Source organism: Plutella xylostella, chromosome 6 (genome assembly GCF_932276165.1).
Source record: "Plutella xylostella chromosome 6, ilPluXylo3.1, whole genome shotgun sequence".
NCBI classification, from domain to species: domain Eukaryota; kingdom Metazoa; phylum Arthropoda; class Insecta; order Lepidoptera; family Plutellidae; genus Plutella; species Plutella xylostella.
The window spans coordinates 11,653,624-11,669,205 of NC_063986.1; the positions used below are offsets into that span (position 1 = coordinate 11,653,624).

Genomic DNA, 15,582 nt, shown 5'->3' on the forward strand with positions numbered 1-15,582 from the left:
GCGATTCATGCTCAGCGAGAATTATCGAGATTGGCGATTAGAATATGCATGAAAAATAATAATTAGAAGTAAAAAAGTCAGAGGTATATATTTTTTCAATTCACTACGCAATTGCCCTACTTGTAACACCAAATTAGTTTCTCTTTAGCCTGAAATAAATATATTAGCTACAAGTTGAATTTCTGCAACTTGCCATGCAAATTTGTTAACACCAAAACCAACTTGACTCATTTTCCCATCAAGTAAATTAACAGCTGTGTATTAAGGTATCAAATTGATTTATAATTTTGTTTAAGTACCTAAAACAACTTTGTTACAAGTACCTATCAGTTAATTGAACTATGTTCACCCACACTCATTAAATTCCATTATCCTACTAATATTACTCTCATGTTTGTTACTCTCGCGAGAATAATAATAAAGATGAAGCATAGGAAGCTGACACCTGAATTAACATTTAACATACAGGTTATTTTATTATCGGATTTTCTACGGGAAAACCGCGTGAAATGCTAGAGTGATACCTTCCCTTCTATTTATGTGTACCTATGCTAATTTTAAATGTTTGATTATAATTTAGCATACATAGGTATGTAATTACGATTATAATGGAACTTTACAAAGAAGTTTAATAATGAACACCTTTTAATTACCTACTCAACAGGTGATAATAATACAGTCAATATTTAAATTTAGTACGATAGCAATAGAACGGTTTCAGTCTCGGTTAAATAAAAATACATAGAGGGTATTAAAATGGTGGTTGGAATAAAAGTGAACCGTGCTAATGATAACATTGTTGAAAGTCAAAATAACAATATTACACCAAAATGTGTCGATAAACTGTACTCGTACGAGGAAGCAATCACACTAGCTGGTAATATAACTATTAAATTTTACTCATTATCTTTGCTCTAATGATGGGTGAAAGAATCTTGTGGTGAGCTCCCAGTGTAGGAACATTATGCCTAATGCCCTTTCCAACCTTCTGTATCACATGCAGTGGCGTGAAAAACGTAAAGTCAATCATGCGATCTCTGAAGGAAACCAAAAAATTGCGGAAAGCCAAACCTTATTTACCATATGCAGTGGCGTGAAACATGTAGGTACATATAAATTGACGAGAGCCATCGTTGCCCTGCAGGTCACGGGGCCTACAGCCGGCGGCTGCTGCTGCTGCTGAGCCTGGCGCTGCTGGCCATGGGGCTGGACATGTTCGGCTTCTCCGTGGCCGTCGCCGGCTGCGGCTGCGAGCTGCAGCTCACGCACCGGCAGAGAGGCATCCTCAACTCCATGCCTTTTGCTGGTCAGTACGATCTTCTTCTTTTTCGTCGTGGTCTTTAAAACTTGCACGCCATACGGGTTTTAAATAGTCTGGTCTTCTCTTAGCGTGTGGGATATATGAGAGCTCTGGAGTTCGATTTGTCTATGTGGTGAAAGGATTAACCAGTCAGACCAGCGTGTCACTATCTTGTCTATCCAGGGTCCAATGGGAGAGACTTAGTCCATCAGCAGACAATTACGGGCAGATCACGACTGCAACCCCTTCTAAAGTACTTCAAATAATTCTTCTATTGCACTTGTTGTGCAGGTCCGATCCTGATGTCGTACGCGTGGGGCTACATCTCTGACACCATGGGGCGCCGGCGGAGCCTGCTGGCGGCCATGTTGGGGGCCTTCTCTTGCTCCGCGCTTAGCGCGCTCGCCCCCAACTGGATCGTGCTTGGAGTCATGAAGCTCATCGGCACTAGTTTGTATGTGCCACACCTCTTTATTATCGTAGAAAAAATGTTATGGATAATATTATTCCTGTTCAGCTTGTTATCGTCCACTGCACATAAACCTATCCTGAGACCCACAACGCTCTACATTCTTTCTTCCTTATCCAGCCACTAGGAAATCTTCATCTAGTGTAAGGCTGGATTGGTTGTAATTTTTTGTCTTTAGACATTGAGGAATGGCTGAGGAGAAAATGAGAAGACGCGATACTTATGTATGCAACCAAAGTGGTGTGCGCCTTGCAGCCTCCTTCTCAATGTTGCTTCTGCGTAATGTGTAGGAGACGTATATTATATTATACACTAACAGGGTAATTTGTCACAGTGTAAGCTGTGCGCAGTCGTCCACATACGCGTTGCTGGGAGAGTCGTGCAGCGAGCGAGTCCGCGGCTCCTATATGCTGCTGATGACCAGCGTACTGCACACCACGCCATTCTTCTACTTCTGTGAGTAACCTCTGTTTAACTTCCATTCTGCTTTTTAAAGCTGGTAATAATATACTTATGAGGACAGCATATACAGGCGATGTGGTTGGCGTGATGTTAATACCTACCTACTATTTCTTTAGCTTGTTCTCTTTGCTAAATTGACTGGTACAACGACTCGATGGTTTTAACGACGATGGTTTTCCACTTTCCACTTTCAGTGCTCGGCTACTTCGTCCTAGGCCTGGAGTCCTCGTACGACCTCGGGTTCATCCAGTTCACTCCGTGGAGACTGTACTCACTGCTGTTGTCCCTCGCACCGCTACTCGGCTTCTTCTCCATGCTGCTATTGGTTGAGAGCCCCAAGTTCCTAGCCAATCAGGGCCGAGAGGCTGAAGCTCTGAGGTGCTTGGAGAAAATTTGGACCATTAATGGTGGTGAACCGAACATGTACCCCGTGAGTATATTATGTGAGAACATAAACTTAAACTTTGGTTTCAATGCTAGGCAAAGTCTTTAAGGGTCGGCAATAGGGAATCGAGGGTTGGCATTGTCATAGAATTATGTAGTAAATGATGCTCTACAGCCTTGAAAAAAATCACACAGGTAGCCGAAGAGTTTAGCTAGGTGCTGAATCATTCGAATTTAAGTAAATGCTTATGGATAACTGTAAATTAAATCTGAAAAACCAGTAAATCACACTCCCGTATTGTAACAACTGTGTCGTAATTATCATGAATTTTCATATAATTCTTATCAAATTATAAAGATAAATGCTTAGACTAGGCGCTAAATACCTTGTTTTTTAATGAACACACACCTATTTTGTGTAAATTAATCCCAAACTTGAGCAATTTTTTTCCCTCAAATCTTCATACAAATATCTATGGCGGCTTTCTGTGTTATACTCGTAAAATCATAAACACAAGCGACGTTTGACTCAGTCGGCCGGTGGCCTCCAAAGAAGGGTCACGTCGGTTTAGGCGGCACTGACAGCTCGCGATCTTATTGTGTACAGACACAAAATCACTGCACATTGGTTGTCATTGCACTTTTTCAACTTTTATGACACCAACATAATTTGATTTGAAATTGAGGAAGTATAATTCTTATAATATACTCAATACATTAAATGATAATGTTTTTTATTAGTTACATGGTACTTCTTGATTAAATTATAATTATTAATGCCTAACTAAAACTAACTAATATAAAATTAAAATTAAACTAAAAAGAAGATGCTGGCCAGATCGCTGCCACTGTCGGGTAGGGTACCCAAGACGCCCCGGCCGCGATACCCCGCTGTATAGCGATGCTTAGCCTTTGTGATAGGTAAGTGCCAGCCCTAGGTTCCCTTGAGACTTCTATTAGTCTGCTGCTGATGTCTTTAAAAAGCTGACGTGCCTCCGGCCCTGGGATGAGGAGCAGGAATATAGCGAATGGATCTAAGTGATGACAATACGTAGGAACATTAGGTAAGGATTCAAAAACACAGTTTCATGGTGCTGGTTGAGGTATGGTCTCGTGAGGATCTGATGAGGGCAGTAATACGGTGGTGATTGAATTTTATTTCAAAGATGTTAATAGCTAAAAGCATCGAGTTTGGGCTATTAAGTATGTTTTTCAGAGAGAGAGAAAGATATTTTAGGTTTTCTCTGGATTAGTTAGGTTTACTGGGTTTACTAAATTCAATGTTATTGCATCAATAATTAAAAAATCAAGAAAATATTCAAAGTTTCCATCCTCGCTTTTCACGCACGTACACAAATCACAAACTCATGCATTGTTCTAGGAGCAGGGTCTACCCTGGTGCATTTCCATGACCACTTTTCACTAGCGTCCCACTGGTTTCGGTGCTCAGTGGAATAGCACCATTAACCATTATTATTCTGAGATATCATCACTTCTTATTCTGAGTTATCCAAAATAAAATCACGCCATCTATTGAAATATTTTTTTAAATTAGGATTTGTCTATGGTGTGGTCCCCAAATTTAAGGGTAAAAGCAAAATAATTATATTTTAACCTTTTTTATACCTATTATATTAAAAAACCTATTCAACAATACCCTACCTACACCATCAAAATAACCGGAAAAAATATCAGCGCCAATTTACTTGTATGGGAGAGGTAGTACCCCATTTTTTTTTTGGGTACTCCCCATATCTATGCGAAATATCAGCTTGATATCTTTACCCGTTTCTGAGAAAAAGGGCGGTGACAGACAGTCAGTCAGACAGACGGACAACAAAGAGATCTTATAACTGTTTTTTTTTTCCTTTTGAGGTACGAAACCCTAAAAATAATAAAATATATTTTCTGCTACCAAAAATATACTTACAAACATACATACATACATACAATCGAAAAACATTACTCTCCTCCTTCGGCAGTCGGGTAAAAACAAGTGAGACAGGGTTTCATTCTGAACTTTTGTTCTACGAGTTTTAAAAATTAACAAAAAAAAAACCTTTTTCATAGAAACTTTGTGGACACGTGACTTTTTACCATGGAAAACGATTATTTTTTTCTCGAATTTGCAAAACTCGTAGAACCAAAGTTGTTCAGAATGACCCCTTGAGTCATCCCCTTTCGGTTTAGTATAACTTATTATCTATACTTTAATACCTACCTGTAGTTACCTTTCTACAAGTAAATACCACATTTGTTTAGAAATCTAATCGGGTTCCGAGTATAGAGAAAAGTGACACCCCTATTAATTTCTACTCTTTCCTGGTGCTTACCAGCGTAATTAAAAATTATACTTACCCTAAAATCACCCAAAATATATTTGAACATAATTGTCAATAAAGTTGGCGAGTAAAAGTTTATCGACCCACTGTGCAAACTTACATGTGTGCGTGTCACTGCGTGTGCTGTGTGAAGAGCATTGAAAACCCAAATTTGGCGGTGCACGTCACCCTGTACAGGCCCTTAAGAAGTAGGAGGAACAAGATGCATTTCAAAATATTATATGTTGTTTCAGGTGAAAAGTCTTATTCTAGAAGAAAACACAATGAATAAGAGTGTTTCTCTGGCTGAATCTCTGCGGGACCAGACCGTCCCTCTATTCAAGCCGCCGTACCTGAAACATACTCTAATACTTTATTACATAGTAGCTGTCGTTTATGGCTCGTAAGTTAAGATAAATATACAGTAATTCGTGGATGGTTTATAACCTACTAGCTGTGCCCGCGAGCTTCGATTCGCCTTAAAAAGTTTTCCCGTGGGAATTCCGGGATAAAAAGTAGCCTATGTTCTTTCTCAGGGTCTAGACCATAATCGAAATTTCATTCAAATCCGTTCAGTAGTTTTGGCGTGAAAGAGTAACAGACAGACAGAAAGACAGACAGACACAGTTACTTTCACATTTATAAAATATTATTTAACTTAATAAAGTTAGGATTAGGATTGATTTGATATAATGGTAACAAAACATGTTTTTTTTACAGGAGCAACAGTCTTATCACATGGTTGCCATACATCTCAAACGCTTACTTTGGACCTAAAAGAACTTCAATGACGAGTGTCGGTGGACTCTGCGATGTGCTGAGTGCAGGAAATGTGGACAACAGTTACAGCAGAAATATTACTGATTTTTTTGTACGTATGTAACTAGTTCATCCTCAATTATACCCGTAAAGATCTATTAAATACATAGTTTGAAATAGTAAACAGGTATTGCTTGCTTTTATTCCAACAGCAGAGTTTTGACCATTTTATGTTCTTATTTCAGGAGCCACAATGCAGCAGTAAGCTTGAAACTAATACGCTATTCGCTGGAGCAGCTCTGGGCTTGTTATTCTCGACCATCAACTATGGAGTTTCATTCGCATCATCCAGGAAGAAGTTGATCACAATTGTGACCTTCTTGCTGGCTACATGTGGTAGCGTCGGCGTGATGTTATCGACTCAAGCGCTGCTGGTGGTGCCATTCTACGTGATGGCTGCGTTAGCTTGTCTGGGGAACGGCCTAGTTTCATCCTACTACGTTTTGTTGTTTCCGACTTCTTATCGGTGAGTGGTTTTATTTATAAAAGGACAGTTGAAAGTTTTTATTTTTGTCACTGATCACGTGATCACGCTTCCTCACGGCACCTGTTTCCTTTATGTTCTCCGTACCATGGGCTAACATTAATTTACCTAGAAAATCCTTGACCACATTTAAGACCATAGATCATTTTTTAATTGGTGTTTGTCTGCAGCGGCATGGCGGCGTGCCTGGGCGTGGTGGCGGCGCGGCTGAGCGCGCTGGCGGGGGTCAACCTGCTGGCGGCCGGGATGCACTCCACCTGCCACCTCACCTTCGCCGCCCTGGGGCTCTTCATCTTCTGTGAGTGATGACGTACCTATTTCCTCATCAGGAAAGTTGGTCCTATCTATCTCTTTAGCACGTGGATTATAAAAAATTGTTGTGACCTTCGTGATAAATAAATGTGTAACTTTCGTGTACTAATCTGGATGCATTGCTTTTTGCAGCGGGGGCAGCTATGGCGTGCTTCCTACCTCCCGACTCGGTCACGAATGAAGTGTTATTGAAGTGATTAATACAAAAATTAATTATATGGGTTTACAGTATGAAATAGTAGGTGGCTACTAGCCTATTAAATGTAGGTACATTCAAGCAAAACATCACAAAGAGCTATGTTCATAAAAATATAGATATCTCATTACGTTATTTGCATAAGATTCTGCATAAATAAACAAAAATGTTTTAGAGATAAGTCAAATAAATGAAATTGTTATGAAATACTTCGTATATTATAATATCATCGGTTAGTTTCTGCTCAAATGACGATAGAAGACACAACAGACATGCGAACGAAAAAGTAACAAAAAGACAAAATGGTAGCCAAAAAAGTGAACTGTGATAAAGTAGTTGTAAGTGAAAATAGAAGTAAAATACTATTTGACAGCGATGTGATTAGATGTGAGGATAAACTATTGTACTCGTACGAGGAAGCACTTACGGTGGCTGGTAAGTTTAATATCACTATCATATTATCAAAATACTCATAAACCATTTAAAGTGACTAAAGTATGAACCTATACCCTAGCAGACGCGCATATACCCTGATTACACCTACCGAGTAGAATGGCAAGACAGTATCCTCGCCCGATCCTCGACCAATAAACAGCTAGCAATTGACCGAGTGCTCGGCCGAGGATACTGTCTCCCCACTCTACTCGGTAGGTGTAACAAGGGTTATACAAAAAGTCAAGTCAAATGTTTTTATTCATCGTAGAAGTAAAAAAATTTCTGATGTACGTAATTTTTTACAAACTAAGTACTTCTTACGGATAAGGGGCTCTTTGTCGAATGAAAGACAGATAAAGAGCGGTAGATATAAGTTACTTTGATGATGTAGAGTCGTGGCCGAATGTTCCAGGGCACGGTCGCTACAGCTACCTGCTGCTGCTGCTGCTGAGTCTGACGCTGATGGCCATGGGGCTGGACATGTTCGGCTTCTCCGTGGTGGTCACCGGCTGCAGCTGTGAGTTCGAGCTTACGCAGACGCAGAAGGGGATCCTGGGGTCGATGCCCTATGCTGGTAAGTACATGTTAGTCGACATGGTTGTAGTGTACGAAAGGAGTAAGCTATTTTGCAAATTAAGCTATTGAATACACTCCTCGTTTGGTTTCGACCACATCGCTCATCTCAGGGTGATATGTGTACAATACATGCACATGAACATAGATTAGTTCCTAATTCAGTCGCATTAGAACCACCGTACTGTCAATGTGTGTCTTTATTTAGTGATTAAAACCTCAATATACAGTCCACTATTTAAACTTAATTATGTGGTTTTTATTTAAACGACCAGCACGCCACATAATATGGTCCATCTTCGCCTAAATTAATAATTAATAAAGACATCAGTGTTGCGGTTCCATGCGGTGTTCTGTGCGGCTCACAATATCAACCGCCATATTGCGTAGTGCGGGACTTAAAATAAATTGCGTCGTGTGTGTGCGCAAGTGCCACTTCAATAAGTGACTATAAACTTTACTGTGAAAAGCTGTGCTTTTTAAAAAACTGTGACCTGTGTTGCTGGTGTTATTGGTGTCATAGGACTCAGGCTGTGCTATTGACAGCAATTATAAAAAGGACATTGTTACCGTGCTGTGCCATTGACAGTTATCAGCCACGCATTGCGTGGTACGAGTAATAGTGCTACCTAGTGTTAATCACAACATACTTACTGTGTTCGGGCTGTTGCTATTGAGCAGTATTTTAATACGAACATCAGGACTAAACAAACATAAATTCAGCCTGCTATTGAGGCTGGTAAATTATACATAAGTACTACAACAAATATTGTAGGTGCATATCAATCTTCATAAATATCGTCATTCGAATAGCAGAGGACAAGGTGAGCTGACTGAGTTCACGGTCAAGGACGGGAGCGGGAACATACGTCATCGACTGATTCACACAACTCCACGAGGCATCCGCCTTTGACAAAAGGAGCGGGCTATATCGTGCTGCAACGGGTAGGAGCGAGACAGCGAGACGTCGCTGTGCGAAGAACCCACCAATTGCGGACGAGAGCGGCCTCGGTGAACGTTTCCGATTGGTTCGTGAATGAAGCAAGTTCGCGACAATTCATTCAATTTCATTCCTTGACGCGCGACGCGAGCGCCTTTGAACTGTGACTGCTGCGCATTAACGCCATTTTGTTTTCTCTGTTCTCTTTACTTATTACGCAGTGTGCTCAGTCACGTTTTTTTTTTATTAAAAGTGAAAACTATAGTCGAATTGCACAATATAACTGTATTAATTAATTTTAAAAGTACGATTCACAATGGAAGACGATTTAAAACGCATGGTTGCGACCAGAGGTCAATTTAAAGGTACTATCACTAGACTAAGTAACCTCAAATTAGAAAATGTAACAAGGGAGCAGGTTCTCGTTAAAAAGGAACAGTTAGTGTCTACCTATCATAAATATTGTGAACTAACTATTGATATTTCAATTCTAGACCCGAACGACGACGAAAAAATTGACGAGTATGAGGATAAATACTTGATAACTTTGGCGGCACTAAATCAATGGCTCAATGAACATCAGTCAGCAGGTAACATTGAAGGGCCTAGCCAACCCCCGAAGGTATCCAGTATGACTCATCAGAGTCTTCCACGGATCGAGATTGGAAAGTTCAATGGCCAGGTAGGCAAATACCACGATTTTGTAAACTTGTTCAAAAGTATCATTGACAATGACACTAGGCTGTCGCAATGCGATAAATTTTATTATTTAAAAACCTTATTAGAAGGTGAGGCTGCGGATGTGGTGCAGCATTTAAGCTTAAATGCCGAAAATTATAATGTTGCTTTGCAATTGTTAGCTGAGCGCTATGATAATAAGTTTAGGATAATTAACCATCACATAAACAACATACTTGATCTACCTGTTATAAAGAAATGCTCTGCTGCTAGCTTAAGAGAGATTGTATCCAAAACTAAACAACACTTGTCAGCATTAACTAACCTAGAAGTTCCCACACAGCACTGGGACTTAATGATTTTATGTATTTTACAGCGTAAGATTGACATGTACACCTTTAGATGCTTTCATCTAGAATTAAAAGATAACACTTTACCTAAACTAGATTTATTTCTGAAATTTCTAGATCAGCGAGCATCTGCACTTGAAACTGTGGCAGAGGTGCAACAACCGTGTACTTCTGTGAACAAATACCATGGAGCGAGCTTAGTGGCGGCTGCTGAGGGCCAAATAAGCAGATCATGTACCTATTGCCAGTCCAAGTATCATAACAAGCTTCATCAGTGCCAAAAATTCAAGCTAGCCTTGCCATCTGACCGCATAAAATTCGTTGAATCTAACAAATTATGCAAGCTTTGCTTAAACTCACATAAAGGTAAGTGTTACTTTGCGTTTAGGTGTGCTACATGTAAAGACAAACATAATACTTTAATTCATGACAGTGATAGTGTTGATTTATCAAAACAAGTTGCTTTATCAAGAAATTTAAGTGAAAATATATTATTACCTACTGCAAAGGTGAAGGTCTATGATAAAAATGGTAGGCCAATGTACTTGAGAGCCCTTTGCGACTCAGGTAGTCAAACTTCATTTATTTTGTCCGATGTGGCAAACAAAATTGATTGTCAATTGTTTAATGAGAAAACCATTATCAGTGGGATTTGTGGATCTAATGAAATCAAACAAAAGGCATCATTAACTGTTTATTCAACAGTAAACAACAATACACAAGATTTAACCTGTTGTGTAGTTAAAAATATAACTAGTAACTTGCCACAGTTTCCAGTTAACAAACAAAGCTTAAATATACCTCCAAATGTGCAATTAGCCGATCAGCAGTTTCACATTAGTGATAAAATAAGTATTCTATTAGGATGTGATATATTTTTCAGAATATTAATGAGAGAACAGCTGCCAGTGGCTCCAGGTGGGCTATATTTGCATAACACTATGTTTGGCTATATTGTAGCAGGCAAGTTACCACAGCATGGTAAGTATAAACAATGCCCGGTTAGTAACTTTTGTAGTAGCACAAGTAATATGATGTTAGACTCAGAGTTTGATCAAAATGAGATACAAAGGTTAAATTCAATTGACAATTCACTAAAAAGGTTATGGCAGTGTGAAGAGGTGCCTAAGGTCTATACAGAGGCCTCCTCAGAGCAGGAACTTGCTGAAATTCAGTTCTGTGAGTCAACAAAATTAATAGATGGTAGGTTTGAGGTGTCTTTACCTTTAAAGCAGGACTTTAAGGATATAAGGCTAGGTGATTCTTTATCACGGGCTCTTCAAAGGTTTTACAACCTAGAAAAGAGGTTCATTAGAGATCCTTCGTTACAGGAACCCTATAAAAAATTTATAGATGAGTATGTACAATTAGGGCATGGTAGATACTATGATATTAGCGATTACAATTTAGAGCAGGACCCGGTGTATTTCTTACCACACCATCCAGTAATTAATCAAAATAGTAAAACAACAAAACTTCGGGTAGTGTTTGATGGGTCAATGTTAACTAATGAAGGTGTTTCATTAAATGATCACTTATTAAATGGACCTTGTGTTCAAAATGACCTATTTAGCATTTTGATCTTATTTAGGTTAAATGGTAAATATGTGTTCATTTCTGACATTAAAAAAATGTTTAGAAATATTATGTTGAACAAAAAACAATGTTCACTACAAAACATACTGTGGAGAGACACACCACAGGAAGAAATAAGATGTATTCAATTGCTAAGTGTAACATATGGTCTCCGAAGTTCAAACTTCTTAGCTACAAGGTGTTTAAATGAGTTAGCTTACCGGTTCAAGGATAAGTACCCTCTGGGGGCAGCTACTTTGTTAAACAATGTCTATGTTGATGATGTCAGCGTAGGGAGTAATGATCTTGATGAACTCTGTGAGATTAAAAAACAGTTGACTGAGCTACTGAAGTTAGGTAGTTTTGAGTTGCACAAATGGAGTTCCAACCATCCAAAAATATTACAGGATATTCCTAAGAGTGATCAAAATCTTGAGGATATTGAGTTTTGTCAGCATGAAGATGCCTTTGTTAAAACATTAGGCATAAAGTACAATGTAAAAAAGGATACCTTTAATATAGGGTGTTCACAAAATGAGGTTCTTACAGAATATACCAAAAGACAGATTTTAAGTTTTTTGAGTAGTGTATTCGACCCGTTAGGTATAATAGGGCCTATAATTGTATTGGCAAAAATATTCATGCAACAGACATAATTTAAAGAAAATGTAAGAAACTATTGTTTACTGATGATATTGTTACAATTTCATGTCAGCTATCTACCTATATTGTTACATAAATGTAATTTCAGTTTGGGAGCTTAATTTTTTTGATTTGTCAAACAATTATTGTTATTTTTGCCTTGGGCCCCAATTATGTACAATACATGCACATGAACATAGATTAGTTCCTAATTCAGTCGCATTAGAACCACCGTACTGTCAATGTGTGTCTTTATTTAGTGATTAAAACCTCAATATACAGTCCACTATTTAAACTTAATTATGTGGTTTTTATTTAAACGACCAGCACGCCACAATATGTATATCATCTCAGGATAGGTGGGCGGTCCAGCAGATCGGAGAAGGCCCTACCTTTACGAGATTTACACTCTATATTTATCTTTTCAAGATTTACAATCTATATTTACCTTTCCAAGTTTTACAGTCTTTATGTAAATATGTTAGAAATAGGTAAATACTAAAATTACCTACGTCTGTGCACAAACTTGAAACCGTTTTATAAGAAAAACATAGGTGGTCTGAAAACTTGTTGAAAATGTGAAGTGATCGGCATACTATATGTAATCTTATTCAGACGAGGAAGCACTATAATTATCATTCAATGTTTGTGTAACTATGACAAGATTTGTTAATTAAAGCAAGATAATTGTATCCCAAAACAAATAAGTTTACTCACGTCTGAACATTATCAAACAGCTCTGCTTGTTATGATTGCAAAATATTATGAGTTTGGCGCTTCGAAGGTGTGTCTCCAAAATCTAAACACGCACAGGCAGGATGTGAAAGACCAACAGATAATGATGTACAAGTTTGTATTAATACTACAAAAATGAATTTTTTCACCATAACGCACTTATTTTTCACAAAATAACAAATAATTGAATAGGCCTAGGTATATCAGAGTTGAATGCAAACATTTCCTCCGCACTAGAAATTAAGTTCAACCACCGTAGTAACCATGGAACCACTGCATTACAGGTCCAATAGTGATGTCCTACACATGGGGCTACATCTCTGACACGCGCGGGCGCCGGCGCAGCCTGCTGGTGGCCATGCTGGGAGCCTCCGCGGTGTCGGCACTCAGCGCGCTGTCTCCCAACTGGGTCGTGCTGGCCGTCATGAAGCTAGTGGGGACTAGTTTGTAAGGACCTTTATTATTGCTTTCATTAGGTACGCGATGCCTTTGGGTAGAGCAGTAAGCCGTAAGCACCCATGAAAACTAAATTTGTGGGAAAACCCAGTCAGATTTTCTTTACACCTATTTGTACCTTGAGTCTACCTTCATATCTTTCATGTGGCATAATGGAGTGATTATGTGATGGTGTACTAAATTATCAATGAATTTACCTGCATCTATTTGATCAGTGTCAGCTGCGCGCAGTCGGCCACATTCTCCCTGCTCGGGGAGTCCTGCTGCCAGCGGGTGCGCGGACCCTACCTCTTCATCATGAGCACCGTCATGCACACATGCCCTATTATATATTTCTGTAAGTATTATACAATATACATATATAATGATCTTTCTCTTTCTTTCCACCACCATCAATTAACAATGACTCTATTGCATAAGTTCCAGGGAATATTTTAATGACCAGCATATTTGTTTTTGTTTTATGTGCATTTTCCTTACATCTTACATTTTTTTTTTGTTTCAGCTCTTGGCTACTTGATCCTCGGGTTGGATTTCTCGTACGACGTCGGATTCATGCTGTTTTCTCCATGGAGGCTGTACATATTGATCCTATCACTGGCGCCCTTAATCGGATTCTTCTGTATGCTGCCATTGGTGGAGAGTCCCAAGTTTTTAGCCAATCAGGATCGAGAGGAAGAGGCTTTGAAAGCTTTGGAAAGAATTTGGGTCATTAATGGCGGTGAACCTAATATGTACCCCGTAAGTTCTACTTTTTACAATACAATTCTAGCAACCCTACTATGCCCTACATACAAGAAAAGGATGCATTATTATAATTTAGGCTGGATAAGAAACGTTGAAGGACAAAGTGTTTTAAGAGGGCTATATCTGACGTCGACGAATTTGATGCATTGCCAATTATTCCTGACAACTTTACTCTTTTAGGTGAGGAGAATAATCCTGGACGAAGCGCCGAGGGTCGAGGTGACGTCCCTGGCGCGGTCTCTGTGGGAGCAGACCGCGCCTCTCTTCAAGCCCCCCTACCTGAAGTACACTCTACAACTCTACTACATCACTATTGTTCTATATGGAACGTAAGTTTTCTGTTACTGTTTAATTTTTCTTCGTCAGTTTAGTAGAAACATCCTCATCTAAGAGCCTGCCTGGCCCTAGGAGCTTTATTTTCAGCTTTTTACATCGAACTCATTTTAGGTCTTAGATTGATAATCTAATCATGACTCCTTTTTATTATAGATGCAACAGTTTGATGACGTGGCTACCTTTTGTTGCAAACGACTACTTTGCATCGACAAAAAGCTCTGACAACATTGGACTCTGCGATGTCCTGGGTGACAATGACGTTGATGCGAATTACAGTAGCAATAGCACTGATATCTTTGTAAGTATACCTCTGATTACATATGTTACGGTAAAACCGATTACATCTATTTGGTAAATGACCAATATACTACTAGGCAGATTATTACAATGAGGAAGTTTGTTTCAGACACCAGAATGCAGTAGTAAACTAAAACAAGAAACGCTCTTCGTAGGAGTGGCTCTTGGCACAACATTTACCACTATCAACATTCTGATGTCATTGGCATCTTCAAGGAAGAAGTGTTTATCTCTCATGTTTTCCCTACTGGGGTTCACGGGGACCATCGGAGTCATCTTTGGAACAAACCCCGTGCTGGTGTTGCCATTTTATGTACTCTGTTTAACAACTTCTATACAGATTGGGATACTTTCATCGTACTACGTTATCTTGTTTCCTTCTTTAAATCGGTAAGTACGAGTAGTTTTACTTATGTTATTGTTGGTATTTATAAAAACATAATTAAGACCTTTTAAGGATATACTTATATTGCTTTAAATTTGAAAAGTCTCAGCAGTGGTCCCAATGAATGTTAATCTCCCTTCTCTATCTCCAGCGGCATGGCGGGCTGCCTGGGCGTGATGGTGGCGCGGCTGAGCGCGCTGGCCGGTATCAACCTGGCCGGCGCCGCCATGTTCTCCGCCTGCCACGCCACTTTTGGATTCTTTGCTGTCTTCATACTCAGTGAGTGCAGTGATAAGGCAGCGATTGCTAGTGTAGCATCTGTGTATGATAGGTACAGCGTCATGGCGGGCTGCCTGTGGATGCTGCAGTGGAAGCAGTTTTAGAGAAGTAAATTTGTAGAGGATGTAAAATAGATGGATGGAGTGGAGTCAGAGTTTAAAGGTCATAATTATAGTTTAGCTCAGGGGGTTATTGAAAATCGATATTCCAAAAGATATTGAAAAAAGTACTGCTGATTTTTAAGACATCTTAATAATTTAGTTCAGGTGTAATGTTAACTTTGGCTTTGTTTATGTTACAGGTGGTGCTTTGATGGCCTGCTTCCTACCTTCTGACAATATTTCAAAACTCTTGTAAAACAATGTGCTATCTTTAAATTGACGAATTTTAAATACACCCTATTGTAT

The 15,582-nt window shown here is 39.2% G+C and overlaps 2 protein-coding genes and 1 long non-coding RNA gene across 3 annotated transcripts; all 3 read left to right on the forward strand.

Moving 5' to 3' along the window:
- The first annotated feature begins 717 nt into the window (after positions 1-717).
- On the forward strand, positions 718-6,545 carry LOC125488476 (synaptic vesicle 2-related protein-like). Its single transcript, XM_048621874.1, has 9 exons — positions 718-877; positions 1,145-1,306; positions 1,592-1,754; positions 2,104-2,225; positions 2,426-2,661; positions 5,191-5,339; positions 5,657-5,807; positions 5,941-6,221; positions 6,410-6,545. The coding sequence occupies exons 1-9, from the start codon at positions 757-759 to the stop codon at positions 6,543-6,545; spliced, it is 1,521 nt and encodes a 506-aa protein (XP_048477831.1). The 5' UTR covers positions 718-756.
- A 325-nt stretch (positions 6,546-6,870) lies between these two features.
- LOC105383112 (synaptic vesicle glycoprotein 2A) lies at positions 6,871-15,557 on the forward strand. The gene is made up of 10 exons (XM_038119981.2): positions 6,871-7,182; positions 7,595-7,756; positions 12,960-13,122; positions 13,347-13,468; positions 13,637-13,872; positions 14,059-14,207; positions 14,368-14,512; positions 14,621-14,901; positions 15,048-15,175; positions 15,477-15,557. The coding sequence occupies exons 1-10, from the start codon at positions 7,050-7,052 to the stop codon at positions 15,530-15,532; spliced, it is 1,575 nt and encodes a 524-aa protein (XP_037975909.2). The 5' UTR covers positions 6,871-7,049; the 3' UTR covers positions 15,533-15,557.
- LOC125488628 lies at positions 7,877-9,597 on the forward strand. The gene is made up of 3 exons (XR_007266359.1): positions 7,877-8,494; positions 8,531-9,060; positions 9,190-9,597. It is a non-coding gene; the product is annotated as an uncharacterized LOC125488628 (long non-coding RNA).
- Positions 15,558-15,582: the final 25 nt, after the last annotated feature.